The 16,993-nt window shown below is 35.4% G+C and overlaps 1 protein-coding gene across 1 annotated transcript in view; it reads right to left on the bottom strand.

Moving 5' to 3' along the window:
- The window catches only part of C1H1orf185 (chromosome 1 C1orf185 homolog), a 31,876-nt gene extending 18,907 nt beyond the window's left edge, over positions 1-12,969 (bottom strand). Inside the window, exons 1-2 of the mRNA XM_065894910.1 lie at positions 12,954-12,969; positions 3,949-4,054 (exon numbers count right to left, since the gene is read on the bottom strand). Of these exons, the coding sequence (XP_065750982.1) occupies positions 3,949-4,054; positions 12,954-12,969 (122 nt within the window). The remainder of the gene's footprint in view (positions 1-3,948; positions 4,055-12,953) is intronic.
- Positions 12,970-16,993: the final 4,024 nt, after the last annotated feature.

The raw sequence follows: 16,993 nt of genomic DNA, 5'->3' as shown, positions 1-16,993 counted from the left end.
ATCCTGCCTGGGACTCTCTGCACTTCCTGGGCTTGAGTGGCTAATTCCTTTTCCATGTTAGGGAAGTTTTCAAGTATAATCTCTTCAAATGTTTTCTCAGACCCTTTCTCTTTCTATTCTTCTTCTGGGACCCCTATAATTCGAATGTTGGTGCATTTAGTGTTGTCCCAGTGGTCTCTAAGATTGTCTTCAATTCTTTTCATTCTTTTTTCTTTATTCACTCCTTGGCAGTTATTTCCACCATTCTATTTTCCAGCTCACTTATTCGTTCTTCTGCCTCGGTTATTCTGCTATTGGTTCCTACTAGTGTATTTTTCATTTTAGTTATTGTGTTGTTCATCACTGTTTGTTTGTTCTTTAGTTCTTCTAGGTTTTTGTTAAACATTTCTTGTATTTTCTTGATCTTTGCCTCCATTCTATTTCCAAGATTTTGGATCATCTTTATTATCATTACTCTGAATTCTTTTTCAGGTAGGTGCCTATTTCCTCTTCATTTGTTTGGCCTTTTAGGTTTTTACCTTGCTCCTCCATATGTAATATATATTTTTTGTCTTATCATTTTTTTTGATGTGTGGGACTGTGCTCCTGTCTTACTGGTTGTTTGGTCTGACGCTTCCAACATTGGAGTTTGCAGACAGTTGGGTAGAGCTGGGTCTTGGCGGTGAGATGAGGACCCCTGGGAGACCTCACTCTGATTAATATTCCCTGGGGTCTGAGGTTCTCTGTTAGTCCAGTGGTTCAGACTTGGTGCTCCCACCACAGGAGCTCAGACCCAAGCCCCCCCAGCCCATGAACCAAGATCCTGGAAGCCACATGGCATGGCAAAAAAAAAAAAAAGAGAACAATAAGAAGGAATAAAAATTTAGAACACTAACAGATATATTAGAAAAAATAAAAATATAAATGAAACAACAACTGAAAGGTAAAACAGAACCACAATAGTAGGGGAAAAAAAAGGGGCCAGAAAAGGCCTTGGCTGTGTGGGGCGAGGCTTAAGCAGGGGCAGGGTTTAGGCAGGGGGTGGTGTCTGGGCTCAGTACGCAGATGGCTGGAAAAGGCTCTGGTGTGAATGGGGGGCAGGGCTTAGGCTCAGCATGGCTGGAGGGGGCTCAGATTGCCTCTGACCTCAGAGTGTGGAGGATCATGCCCGGGACCCCAGCAGGCTTGCAGGGTCCCGAGTGGGGGCGGGGAACACTAGTCCCATTACCCCGATCTTCAGATCCCCTAGGGTCCCTCCCTGTTCACCTCTACTCTTCCCCCTTCTCTTGTTCCCACGTCCCCAGGACCCATGTGGATGGAGGGTCCTCAGAAGGTGGAGGACTAGACCTGGGACCCCAGCATGCTCCCCGGGGCCCAAGTGGGCAGGGGAAATGCTGGCTGCATTCCCCTCTGATCCTCCAAACCCCTGAGGGTCTCTCCCTGTCCCTGTTAATCCCCTTGTGGTGAATGGGTCTCTCCAGGCATGGGAACCCCTTCCCTCTCCCAGTCACCCCTCAGGGGTGCCAGTACCATCTCACCTCCACTTCTCTTCCTCCCTTGCTCCCCCCAACGTCCTACCTAGTCACTTGGGGGTTCCTCCCATCCCCTTGGGTGTCAAGGCCACCCACCAGCATCTGGTAGCTGCCCTAGTTGTGAGGAGATGCAAATTCCATGTCCTCCTACTCCACCATCTTGACTCCATGCCCCCCAGTTGTATGATTTTATATACCCTCTATACATTGATAACCTAAATCTTCAGCCCTGATTTCTCCCCTGAAATTCACACACGTATATCTGACTGTCTAACATTTTTACTTGGATGTTTCATAGGCTTTCAAACTTACATCCAAAATACAACTCCTAGTTTACCACCACTCCCTCAACTTGTTTCCCTCCCAATCACCTCCTCATCTCAGTAAATGGCATGATTAACTACTCAGTTGCTCATGATAAAAATGTAGGTATTAGCATTAACTCTGCCATTTCACTTATCTTTCCTTACCTCATCCAATCCATCAATAAGACCTGCTAACTTTACCTGCAAAACTACCCCAAGTCCAGCCCCTTCTCTTCATCTCCTCTACTTCCATATTAGTCTAAGACACAATCATCCTTAACATGGACTGTGCAATAGCATCCTAACTTGCCTCTCCGCTTTTACTCTTTTTCCATTAACATACAGGATTCATAGAGACATAAGAAAAATCTTTTAAAAATATGAATCAGAACTCTCATACGTTGCTGACGGGAATGTACATCCATCTTGGAAAACTGTTTAGCAGTTTCTTTTAAAGCTAATCATACTATCCACCAATTCTACTCTTACCCAAGGGGAGTGAAAGCACATGTACAAAAAGATTAGAATGTTCACAGCAGCCTTATTTCCTAAGGGCTAAATGTTGGAAATGACCTAAATGTCCATTAACAGAAAAATGGATAAACAAACTGAGGTAAATTCATACAATGTAATACTACTCATTAATCAAAAGAATGAACAGATAAATGCAACAGCATAAATGAATCTCAAAAATATTACATTAAGTGAAAAAAGCAGACATAAAATGTCCATTTATATGAAGTTCAAGAATAGGCCAAATTAATCTATGGTGATAAAAATCAGAATAATGACTGACTCTGGGTAGGAGGTGGGGAGAAATTCCTGGAAAGCAGGATGAGGGATCCTTACAGGATGATGGAAAATGTCTATATCTTGACTGGGGTTGCGATTACATGGGAATATATTTGTTGAAATTCAACATCATATATTTAAAATCTATATCTCAATTTTTTAAGTGTTATTAAAAGGTAAATCATCTATAGGTGGCATTTTAGTCTTCAAAATGGGAATAATATTACTGCAACTTCATGGGGCAGTTATGAGGTCTAAATGAGATAACTACATATAAAGCACTTAGAACAGTATGCAGTAAACCCTTGATTTTAGCTATTATTATGATGATAATATCATTCCCTTGCTTAAAACCTTCTGATGGCAGAAATAATAAAATCTAAATTCCATGTTTTAGCCTACAAATTCCTGTGTGATTTGACCCTTATCTCCCTCTTTAATCTCATCATTATTTCCCTCTCACTTCAGTCTACTCACACTGACTTTCTGTTTACTGAACAATACCATGATCATTCCTACTTGGAGTTTCTGTACTTGCTATCACATTAGCTTAGAAAAAAGCTCTTCCACAGGGTCGTCACATGTCTGGCTTCTTTTTTTAATCTAAGTCTCAGATTAAATACTACCCACTTGAAGAGACATTCCCTGACCACTTTATTTGTTAATTATCTGTCTCCTCCCAGTGGCACTGCAAGTCTGTGAAAGAATGAATTAGTGAATAATTTCTGGTTTTCTGACTTGTGCAAGTGGATAGATAGTATGTATTCATTTGCTGAAATAAGGAATACCGGAAGAGTGTGTGGGAAGATCGTATTACAATTTAAATTTTTTAACATGAGCCAAAGCAAATACTGAACCAATTAAATAATAAAAAAACACCAAATCTTAGGGTTGAAAGGAACTGAGGTATCAAGTATCTTTTTTCCATCTCTGGCAAAAGACTACATTTAGACCATACCAGAGATTCTGTCAGCTCTCTTCTTAAATATCTCCTAAAGAAAGTCTTTTTCTCTCAGTAATGTTTTTAACCTCTAAGTTAGTAGTCAAAATTTTTAAAGTTTTCTAGCCTTCTATTATAATTCAAACCCATGTCTTCTACAGAATAAAATAGATCTCGTTATTCCTTAAATTTTTAATGCATGAAGATTGCTATTATACTGCTCAGACTATTATACTACTAGGACTTCTCTTTTCAGGCTACTCTAAACATGTAAAGTTTTCTCTCCCCAATCAAATTACAGAATCAATATCATTATAGTTATTTAAATTTAATACCATTTGAGAAAATCTTTCACTGAATTTTTAAAAGAAAAAAAGTCAAATATTCTAATAAATCTTACCTTCGTTTGCAAATCAGGAACCACAAAGCTGATGCCAAAGCAAAGAAACCAATTCCCAAAGTAACAGCACCAGCAGCCAGAAAATAGGTTAAGTGGTTAAAAAAACCTATACAAATAAATTATAAAAGATTATTTCAGGCATATACCTTCATTCTCTATGTAAAATTAAATGACATAATAGCTTGACACATAATGTAGTGTTAATAACACATAATGTGTGTTAATACACAGTAACACCCATAAAAACACACATAATGTGCATTAATAACACATAATGTAGTGTTTAAGACATTAATGAGGAGGTTGGGAGACCTGAATTCTGGTCCTTTGCAATTCTAATAAATTTCAAGACCCTGAGTTTGAGAATTACTCGGGGCCTCATTCTCATTAGGGCCCAGGGCACATTTCTTTGACCCTACCAAAATTTGAGACCTAGGTTTTGCTTGTTTTTATACAGCTGTCACCTCCTTTCTTCTTATCTAGTTGTCTCCCTTTCCAGACCAGCTGTGAATTTTTATGCTACTTTTCCAGTATCATTCTTTGCAGTCCTTCAACATAAGAGGATTTCCATTTTAAGATTTTTATTATCAATCACTACAAGGAGGTAGGTGAGGGTTGTAAAGAACAAATATGAGGAATTTTTAAAGACCTTAGAAATCTTTAAACATTTTATCTCTACTTTTTCTCAGGAACAGTAAAAGATCATAGCCAAAAGCTAAATAAAAACAATGTAAATAATGATATATCACATTTTTATAACTGGAAAAGCCTACAGGAATTATATGGTATAACTCCTTCATTTTCCAGATGATAAAACTGAGGCCCAGGTGAAAGCAATAAGTGAAGTAAGGTCATGCAGCAAATTAAGGGCAGTCCTCTGTTTTTTTCTATTATCGTATCCCTGCTACCAAACATCTTAATACTGGTATGTATTAAAAAGAATTAAGAATAAAGAAAGCATGAGATATTTATAGTTAGGTTTGTCAAGTATTCATTAAGATTCTGAAATCTGCTACCTAAGCATAAAGCAAGCTGTAGAAAGCTTTCACAGAAGGCTGTATAGAATTTGAAGGGCCTTAAGACAACTTAGGAGTATATTATTTTGGGGAAAAGTGGTTTAAAAGTATAAATCTAATAGAAGATCTTTATGTGTGAACATATTGTAAGTTCCAGTAAGGGTATGAGGTGATAAAGACTTTGTTGTTCCCATACTTCTGTTGTTTTCTAGGTAATTTCCAACTTTCTAGACAGTGCTTCTCAAATCTTAGTTTTCTTTGGGTTCAGAAATATCTACATTTGGAAATTAATTAATGGTACAAAAAAGTTACATAAGGCTATTTATCAAAGTGAAACAATACGAAAAAACACCTCCAATTTTCATTTTTATATATGAAAAAATATAGATATTTTGGACCAGTTAATTTGTTGTGAGGGGCTGTCCTGTGCATTGTGCCAAAGGTATCTCCAGGCATTACCAAATGCATTCTGATGGACAGAACTGCCCTCAGTTGAGGATCACAGGCATAGTGGTATAAGGAAATATCAGATAGGATTAAAAGATAAAAGCAAGATAGATAAAACACATATTTTTTAAAAATTTAAAGATATAGTTGTGCTCAAATATAAGATATATATTTCTATGGACGAAAGTAGAAAAGCAACACACAGAAATAAGTAGGAGCTAAAACCACAAGCATGCTAGGCACCGAGATCTGGAAGCAGGAATTAACTAGAAGCAGAGAATATCAGTGAGAGAATTCCCAGACCAAGCCATCCTCTGGCCTGGTGAATGACCAGCTCAAAAGAGGACCAAGGAGGAATCTTGGAAATTATAAATTAAAAAATTTCAAGATGGAGTACATGCTTCTTTAAATACAAAGTATTAATGAAATGAAAGATAATACTGAGAGATTCACCCAATTACATAAAAAAGTGAAAAATGTGATAAATTATGAGACTTGGAAAAGATTAAGAGCATATAGCATAAAACTAATAGGGGTCCCAAAAGAGAGGACAGAGAAGTAGCAGAGAAGCAATATTAAGAGATACAGCCTAAAAAGGTTTTTTCTTTTCCTTTTTAAAAATTAATTTATTTTTGGCTGCGTTGGGTCTTCATTGCTGCATGCGGGCTTTCTCTAGTTGCGGTGAGTGGGGGCTACTCTTTGTTGCGGTGCATGGGCTTACTGCAGTGGCTTCTCTTGTTGCGAAACACGGGTTCTAGGCATGCGGGCTTCAGTAGCTGTAGCACGCAGGCTCAGTAGTTGTGGCTCACGGGCTCTAGGGCACAGGCTCAGTAGTTGTGGCGCACGGGCTTAGTTGCTCTGCAGCATGTGGGATCTTTCCGGACCAGAGATTGAACCCATGTCCCCTGCATTAACAGGTGGATTCTTAACCACTGCACCACCAGGGAAGTCCAGAAGGTTTTTTCTTTAAAAAACTTTTTTTCAATTTACACATACTAAAATTCACTTGTGTGTGTGTGTGTGTGTGTGTGTGTGTGCAGTTCTGTAAGTTTTGACAAATATAAAAAGTATTTAATCACCACCACAACCAAGTTACAGAAAACTTCCATCACCCCAAAACATTTCCTTGTACAGCCTCTTAGTAGTCAAGTACTAACTGCTGGCAACCACTGATTATTTTCCATCCCTATTCTCTATCCTTATGTTTTTGCCTTTTCCAGAATTTCGTATAAATAGAATACAGCATGTTGTCTTTTGAGTCTGGCTTTTTTAACTTAGCATAATGCATTTGAGATTCAGCCATGTTGTTGCATGTATCAGTAGTTTGTTTCTTTTTATTGCTGAGTAACATTCCACTTTATAGATGGACCACAGTTTATTCCCCAGCTAAGAGATGTTTGGTTGTTTCCAGTTTGGGGTTGTTAGGAATAAGGCATACTATACATTTGCATACAGTTGCTTATTTGAACATAAATTTTTACTTCAGTAGGCTCATATAACAAGTATATATTCAAATTTATAAGAAACTACCAAACTGCTTTCCAAAGTGGCTGTTCTGTCTTGCTTTCTCACCAGCAAATACAACAGTTTCAGTTGCTCTGTATCATGGCTACCACTTGATATTGTCAGTTTCATTTCGGCCATCCTAATAGATGCACAGTGGTATCTTACTGTGGAGATACAGTGGTATCTTCCTTAAAAAAAAGGAAAAGAAAAAACCCTTTTAAGCTGCATCTTTTAATATTGCTTCTCTGCTACTTCTCTCTTTTTTGGGACCCCTGTTTTAATTTACATTTCCTTAGTGAATAAGTATGTTGAGTGTCTTTCCACATGCTTATTTGCCATCCATATATCTTATTCAGTGAAGTATTTGTTCAAATCTTTGCTGATTTTTTTAGAATTCTTTATATATTCTGGATACAAATCCGTGGTCAGATACATGATTTGGAAATATTTTCTCCCATCTGTGGCTTGTCTTTTCAATTCTCTTAATAGTGTCTTTCACAGAGCAAAACTTTTTAATTTTAGTGATATCCAATTTATCAACTTTTTTCTTTTATGGTTTGTGCTATGGGCTGTATCTAAGAACTCTTTGCAGGTCACAAAGATTTTCTTCTATGTTTTCCTATAAAATATTTCTAGTTTTATGTTTTACATTTAATTCATGATTCATTTTGAATTAATTTTTGCATAAGGTGAGAGGTAGGGGTCAAGTTTTTTGGGTTTTTTTGTTTTGGGATATGTGTATTTAGTAGTTCCAACACTATTTGATGAAAAGACCATCCTTTCTTCATAGAGTTGTTGTTGCACCCTTGTCAAAAATCAATTAGCTATATTTGTGTCTGTCTATTTCTGGAATCTCTATTCTGTCCCCTTGGTATACATTGTCTATTCTTTCACCAATAACAACAATAATAATAATCTAATATTTATACAGCAAATACTATATGCCAGGCACGTTCAAAGTGATTCACTCATTTAAATTCAAAGATGTTCACTCATTTAATTCTCACAACTCTATAAGCTAAGTATTATTATTTCCCCACTTTACAGATGAGGAAACAGATGAGGCAAAAATGAGGTTAAGTAACTTGCTCAAAGGCATACAACCAATAAATGAGAGAACAATAGTAATTAAAAAATTGCTAAAGTCCTTCTTTACCTAGTATAGACAATGAATATCTTTAGATTTTGTTAGAAAAACAGCTAAGTATAAATGCTAAATATTTAAGGGTATCATAAAAGAGGATATCTAAATGGCCAATAAATATATGAAAACTTCATTAATAATCACAGAAATGCAAATTAAACCACAACGAGTCAATATGACAACCCTGTACAATGCCTAAAATGAAAAAGATGGAAAATATCAAGTGCTGTCAAGGTGGCAGAGTAACATGAATTCTCACTCACTGTTGGTGGGAATGTAATTTTCTATAATACTTTGGAAAACTGTTTGGCACTATTATTAAAGCTGAACATATACATACCCTATGACCCAGCAACTCTTAGACATATACCAAACTGAAGTACATATATAGTTTCTTAAAAATATATGCTAGAATGTTGATAGCATCACTTTTACGTGTGTATGTTGATAGAGACACAAACTGGAAACTACCCAAAGGCCCACTGATAGTTAAACGGATAAATTTTAAAAGTTTAATTGATTTAAGGAAGCAGAATGTTCTATAACAATGGGAAAGAATAGAGTACAACTATGCACAACAAAGTGGATAAATTTCATAAATAATGTTGGGCAAAAGAAGGCAAACAAAGACATCAGGGGGGAGTTCAGGGATGCTGGTAATTAACATACTGTTTCTTGAACAGGGTGCTGGTTATAGAGATGTGTTCAGTGAAAATTCAAGCTTAACACTTATGACTTATGAATAAACTAGATCTATATGTATCACCATAAATAGAACTGAAAAACCTAGTGTTCAGTGAATAAAGCAATTTCCATAAATTTATATTCATTATTCTAATCACATACTGATTCCATTTATGCACATTAAAAGAAAACACAAAATAATACTTTTTAAAAAACAATGTGACAGAAGTATTAAAATACACCATACTCATGATATTAGTTGTGTCTGGGGAGGAAATGAGGGGAATGGGACTATGGACTGAATATGAACTTAAGACTTTACCTGTAATGTTTTCTTTAAAAAATTAAAAATCTGAAGTTTATATGACCAAAAAATATTTATTTAGTAGAAGATTACATGAATGTTTGTTATTCTTTGTCCTTTTCTTTTTACTTTTCTCAAGTATAAAAAATATAAAAACAATAGGATCTCAATTTTGTAAAAAAAAGAAAGAAAGAAAAGAAAAAGGGAGAAACATACTTTTATAAGGAAAATAATCAATATTGGCTACTCCTGGGGTAAGGGCTTAGTTATAATTTTCCACTCCAGACTTTTCTGTACATTCAGATTTTCTAGCATGAGAATCTTAGAAAAATCAGGAACAAAAATTTTTAATCTTAATATGTGATTCTTGACTCCTTTACTTAGTACATGTCTCACTGCAGCAACTTCTCTATTGTTATCACTGTGTTTACAGCCTACTTAGCTTCCTCCTCCTTAAGATCTCTGCCCTCCTCTTTATCCTTTTTGTAATTCTCCACTAGGGAAGAAAATAGGTGTGACTAGTAAAACACCATTCTACTCCCTGGTTTAAATGGGCCATTTATATCTCAGGGGAATTCCAGTGAGCTCTAGAGAATATGAAAGTTCCCAAACCATTTTACCAAGAGAAAGACAAATTACATATTTTCTAATACCTCCAACAAATCACACTTTATCTATAAATCAATCTGTAAAATGAAAAGGCTTGACTCTATGATCATTAAGATCCCCTCTCACTTTGAAGATTTAGTCAATATACAAGTTAAAGAAACACTATATACAGAGGTAGGAGTTTTACTTTCTTGACTCTGCCCTTAAGTATGCTATCTAAAGTAATGACTCCTCACTTTCAACAGTCACTTTATTATATGATCCTGTTTCTTCATCTTTAATAATTGCTATAATAAATAGTCTTCTTTACTTATTGGTTTACTGTCTATTGTCTGTCTTCTTCTACTAGAAGATAAATCTTTTTCACTCTGGTATTCTTAGAGTTTAGAATAATGACTGGTTACTCAAAAATGATTGACTATTCAATGAATAAACGATAGGCACTGTGCTAGATGTTAGTATTAGAAAAATGAATAATAAAGGTGTGTGGGTTTTTCTTGTTTTTTTTGTTTGTTTGTTCGTTTCTTGGCTGTGCCACTCAGCATGCAGGATCTTAGTTCCCCGACCAGAGATAAAATCTGCACCCCCAGCTGTAGAAATGTGGAGTCTTAACCACTGGACCACCAGGGAAGTCCCTAGGTATGTGGTTTAGTAGGAAGTTCATATATGTGGAAAAGAATAAGTGCAATTAAAAAGGTATTATAGGCATTATAATGGAAGAAATAAATACAAAATACAGATACAGGAAGATCTGTAGAAAGATAGGAGAAAAATTTTTTTAAATTCCATAGTATAGTTAAACATGGTTTGAGAACTTCCTATTGCCAAACCCTTGCCAAGAATTGGTGACTGAGGACTTCTTTGGTGGCACAGTGTTTAAGAGTCCGCCTGCCAATGCAGGGGACACAGGTTCGATCCCTGTTCCGGGAGGATACCACATGCTGCAGAGCAACTAAGCCCATGCGACACAACTACTGAGCCTGCACTCTAGAGCCCATGAGCCACAACTACTGAGCCCATGCACCACAACTACTGAAGCCCACATGCCCTAGAGCCTGTGCTTTGCAACAAGAGAAGCCACTGCAATGAGAAGCCCGCACACCGTAACAAAGAGTAGTCCCTGCTCGTCACAACTAGAGAAACCCCACATGCAGCAATGAAGACCCAACACAGCCAATAAATAAATAAACGAACAAAAAAAAAAGAATTGGTGACTAAAAGATAAGTAACACATGGTCATAGAGTTTAAAATCTGGGGGGTACAACATTTAAACAGAATATTCATTACAATATTCTAATTATTATGATAATGACCTGTTGACAGCACTAAGACAACAGAGGCAATTTGACTAAGTGCAGGAACAGTTTCTTAGGGAACACCTGAGCTAAATCTTACAGAATGAGTAAGAGATAGCTAGCCAAAGATATTAAATCCTAAACCAGGTATGACCCTTTCACCTTAAGATAAACAAAACTTTCTCTCTATGCACAGTAACCTCCAGCTTACAGTTGATCCTTTTCTTACCATTTGCAGCCAAAACTCTTTAAATGAGAATTTCTACTTCACAACTTCTATTCCCAAGGTCATTAATAACTTCATTAACACAAAATTGAAAGGTCACTATTGACCATTCTCTCTCTCTCTTACCTTGGCATAAGTAAAATAAATTCACTTGGTTTTTTCCCATTTCTCTGTCTATAATGTTATTGCCTTTTTAGGTTCCTCTTCCCCAGTCTGTCTATCCTTTAACCTATCTATCTATAGCTGGATATATACATATCCTTTAACATATCTACATATGGATATATATAGATATATAAAGGATATAGTTAAATATAGACATGGATATAGGTGTTACTTATCTGTATCTATGCCTATATCTTTAACCAGAATTACTATATATTTGTGTCAGGAGTAGTTTCAGATTAACTTTTGTAGTGATTCCAGAACTGAATGTTCGGTTTTATTTTTTGAGTATTCAATACCTTTTTATTATACTCTCCTAGGGTTTTGCCAGATTTTGTCTCAGGTTTACTCCAGTTCAACAAATGCTTATTGAACACCAAATATGTGTGAGATACTGTTTGAGACACCAAGGGAGGGATAAAAGGCCATTGAAGTAAGCATGAATCTTTACCCTGAGGTTTAAAAGTCTATAATAAAATATAAGCAGGGCTCATATGCAACTGGTATAAAAAGTTGACCACACTGATTTTTTTTTAGTTGTTGGCTGCTCTGATTGAATACAAAGCTAACTAGGAAGAACTTGTACTTGGAAGAGATACTTATTATGCTGGTTGGATTTTAATGTTATTATTTGAAAAATGGGAGTCATATTACCTGTCTCATATAATTAGAATAAGGAATAAATAAGATAATGTTGCAAGGAATTACTAACATAGTAAAGAAGACGACATCTCAAACAGCATGCATATACCAGGCCATAAAGCAAGACTCAACAGTTTTATAGGATTATTACAGATACCACATTCTCTGACAATAATACAATTAATTTTAAATTAGTAACCTAATACATACTCTAGGAAAAGCTTCCATACTTGGAAATTTTTAATCACACTGTAAATAACTCTTGCATTAAAGAAGAAATCAATGGAAATTTGGAAATTACATAAAACTAATCAATAAAGAAGCACTATGTATAAATGCTTGCAGCAACAAAGCTGAAGACAAATTCAAGGGGGAAAAAGAAGCTGAAAAAAAAATGAGCTTAGCATTCAAATTGCAAGTTGAAAAAGACAAGCAAATTGAGTCCAAATAATGTGGAGGAAGAAAATAAAAAAGAACAGAAATTAGTGAAAAAATATTAAGATTTTAGGTAAACACTAACAAGATTAACATATCTCTAGTAAGAGTAACCAAATTTTAAAAAAGAAGGCACAGGTAAACAATTTCAAAGATGAAGAAAGAACATAATTACAGTTACAGCAGAAATTAAAATAAGAAAATACTTTCAACAAATTTATGCTAGTATATTCTAAAACTTATACTAAATTATATATACCTAAAAAGTGACTTACAAAAAGTGACTCAAGAATAGAAAACTTAAATGAACATGTATCCATTAAACTGAATCAACAGTTACAAAATTTCCCCCAAAGAAAGCAGCAGGCCCCAATAACTTTACAATTTCTACTGTATACCCATGATTCAAGTATTTCTTATCTTATACAAGCCCTTCCAGAGAATAGAAAGAGGTTTCTGGCTGTTTGTCCAAATGTATTTTCCTCTTCTTCCCAGGCAAAAAGATAGACTACATGTCCCAGCTTCACATACCATTAGGTGAAGCCATGCAACTGAGTTCTAACCAATGGAATTTGAATGGAAATGATGTCATAAAAACCTCCTAAGCACCTTTCTCCATGTTCTTTCTCCCTTTAGGCTTGACTGGGATGGAGGTGAACCTCAGGGAACTTTGGAAGCCATGTATCATCATGGATGTAATTGACATTTACAGAACACTCAACCTAAATGAAATGAAACACAACATATCAGGATTTGTGGGATGCCACCAAAGCAGTATGTAGGGGAAAATCAATACCAAAAAACTACAGTATTAGGGAAAAAATGTGTGAATAACCTTAAAAACTAAAATAAATAGAGCAAATTAAATCCAAAGTAAAGAAAAGAAAAAAATCTAAAGACCAAGTGAAAACCAATGAAATAGAAAACAGAAAAACAATAAAGAAAATCAATGAAACAAAAACCTGATTCTCTGATATCTATATAATTGATCAACTTCTAGCTAGATTGACCAATAAAAAGAAAAAAGGCACAACTTATCAATACCAGAAATGAGAGGGCTTCTGTGGTGGTGCAGTGGTTAAGAATCTGCCTGCCAATGCACAGGACATGGGTTTGAGCCCTGGTCCAGGAAGATCCCACATGCTGTAGAGCAACTAAGTCCACGCTCCACAACTACTGAGCCTGCACTCTAGAGCCCACAAGCCACAACTACTGAGCCTGCATGCCACAACCACTGAAGCCCACACACCTAGAGCCTGTGTTCTGCAGCAAGAGAAGCCACTGCAATGAGAAGCCCATGCACCACAACGAACAGTAGCCCCTGCTTGCCACAACTAAAGAAAGCCTGAGCCTAGCAACAGAGACTCAATGCAGCCAAAAATAAATAAATAAATTTATTTTTAAAAAGAAATGAAAGATGTGACATTACTACAGATTTTACAGATATTAAAATAATAATAAGGCAATATTATGAACAATTTTATGTTAATAAATCTAACAACTTAGATGAAAGGGAAAATTCCTTAAAATACATAATTTTCAAAGTTCACTCAAGAAGAAATAGATAACATAGATAGACACACATCTACTAAATAAATTGAAATTGTAGTTAAAATTCTTAAAAAGAAACTCCATGTCCAAGTGCTTCACTGGTAAATTCTACCAAACATTTTAAGGGAAAAAATAGTATTAATTCTATACAAATGCTTTCAAAAATTTGAAGACAAGAGAATTCTTTTTTGATTTATCCTATGAGGCTGACATTACCCTGATACCAAAGCCAGGGAAAAAAAGAGGGAGAGAGAGAGAGAGAAGTGAGAGAGAGAAAGAGAGGAAATTACAAACTGAACAGATATGCAAAATGCATCTATGGACACAGATGCAAAATTCTAAACAATATTTTAGCAAATTAAGTCCAACATTATATTAAAAGGATAATACATCATGACCAAGTGGGGTTTATCACAAGAAAACAAGGTTGGTTTACCATGAAAAAAACAATCAATGCAATTCACCATATTAAGAAGTTAGAAAAGAAAATCCATGTGATCAATATGGATCTGTGTCAATAGACGAAAAATTTTGTAACATCCATTCCTGATTTTAAAAAAAAGCTCTCAGAAACTAGGATAGAAGGGAATCTCTATCCTAGTTATCAGATTCCCCAACCTGAGAAAAGTCATTTATTGAAAACATCAGACTTAATGGTGAAAGATTGAATGCTTTCCTCCTAAAATCAGTAACAATACAGGGATATCCACTCTTACAACTTCTGTTCAACACTGCACTGAAGGGTCTAGCCAGTGCAACCAGGTATGAAAAAGAAATAAAAGACATCTAGAGTAAAATGGAAAAAATAAGAGTTATATTCTCAGTGCTTTGGTCTGAATGTTTCCGTGCCCCCCAAATTCATATGTTGAAATGCTAATGCCCAATGTGATGGTTTTAGGAGGTGGGGCCTTCAAGAAGTGGTTAGGTCTTGAGAGTGGAGACCTTGTGAAAGGGATTAGTGCTCTTATGAAAAAGATCCCACAGAGCTCCCTAGCTCCTTCCACCACTTGAGAACACATCAAGAAGCAAGAAGAGGGCTCTTACCAGACACAAAACTTGATCATTTTGGCCCCATATATCAGATTTAAAGCTTCCAGAACTGTGAGAAATAAATTTCTGTTGTTTATAATACATCCAGTTTGTGGTATTATGTTATAGCAGCTCGAATTGACTAAGACACACAGAGAACATGATCATCTATGTAGAAAATACTGTGGAATTTTAAATAAACTAGTACAAAAATTAAGTGAGTTTAATAAGATTGCAGGATACAAGAACAATGTACAAAAAAAATTGTCTTCTGGTACTGTTAACTCCTAGAAGAAAACAGAAAAATTGTTTCATGACATTAGTCTTTGAAATTATTTCATGAATATGACACCAAAAGCATAGATTAAAAAAGCAAAAATAGACAAGTGGGACTATATCAAACTAAAAACTTTCTGCACAGCAAAGGAAACAATCGACAGAGTGATAAGGCAACATACAGAATGGAAAAAATATTTACAAACCATAAGAGGTCAATTTCCAAAATATAAAAGCTACAACTCAATGGCAAAAAAACTAATAACCCAACTTAAAAATGGGCTAAAGACTTGAATAGACATTTCTCCAAAGAAAACACATAAATGGCCAATAGGCATATGAAAAGATGTTCAACATCTCTAACACTTAGGGAAATGTAAATCAAAACCATAATGAGATATAACCTCACACCAGTTAGAATGACTATTTTCAACAACAACAACAACAACACAAAAGAGGATACAGAGAAACTGGAACCCTTGTACACTGTTGGTGGAAATGCAAAGTGGTGCAGCTCCTATGGAAAACAGTATTGAGATTCCTCAAAAAATTAAAATTAGAACTACCATATGATTCAGCAACCCCACTATGGGTATTTATCCAAAAGAAATAAAAACAAGATCTCAAAGACGCATTAGTACTCCAATGTTCAGTACAGCACTATTCACAATAGCTAAAATGTGTAAAAAAACTAAACATCCACCAGTGTATAAATGGATAAAGAAAATGTAGTATATACATACAGCCTTAAAAAAGAATGAAATCCTGCAAAATATGACAACATGGATGAACCTGAAGGACATTATCCTAAGTGAAATAAGTCAGTCACATTAGGACAAATACTGTGTAATTCCATTTATATGAGGTACAATCAAACTCATAGAAACATAGAGTGGTGGTTGCCAGGGGCTGGAGGAAGGAAGGAAATGAAGAGTTGCTAATCAATGGGCATAAAATCTTAACTATGCAAGATGGATAAGTTCTAGAGATCTGCTGTACAACACTGTGCCTATAGTTAACAGTACTGTATTACACACTTAAAAATTTATGAGGGTACATTTCATAATTTTTTAAGTGTTCTTACCACAATAAAATAAAAATTTTTAAAAAGACAAAACAAAAAGAAAAGTCTTTCTATATACTATCAAAAACAATTGGAAGGGCAGAAGTTGAGACACAGAGGTAGAGAACAAATGTATGGACGCCAAGGGGGGAAAGCCGCGGGTGGGTGGGGATGGTGATGTGATGAATTGGGCAACTAAGACTGACATGTATACACTGATGTGTATAAAATTGATGACTAATAAGAACCTGCTATATAAAAAATAAATAAAATAAAATTCAAAAAAAAAAGTGCCATAATGTTTGCCTTCCTTCTGTTTAGGATAAGAAAAAACAAAAAAACAATTGGAAACTGAAATGTTCAAAAATTACCATTTGCAACAGCATAAAAATATGAAATACTTAGGGATAAATCTGATAAAAGATGTGAAAAGCCTGTACACAAGCAACTACAAAATATTGCTAAGTGGAATTAGGGATGACCTAAATAAAAAGAGACACATATCTTGCTCATGGGTTGAGACACATACTACTGTTCTGATATTAATTCTCCCTAAATTGATCTATAGTTTCAATGCAATCCCAATCAAAATTCCAGTAGGCTTTTTTATAAAAATTGATAAGGTGATTCTAAAATTCAGATGGAAATGCAA

The sequence above is a fragment of the Phocoena phocoena genome, chromosome 1, assembly GCF_963924675.1.
Source record: "Phocoena phocoena chromosome 1, mPhoPho1.1, whole genome shotgun sequence".
NCBI classification, from domain to species: Eukaryota; Metazoa; Chordata; class Mammalia; order Artiodactyla; family Phocoenidae; genus Phocoena; species Phocoena phocoena.
The sequence above is the reverse complement of the archived record's forward strand: the minus strand, read 5'-3'. Positions and strand labels throughout refer to the sequence as shown.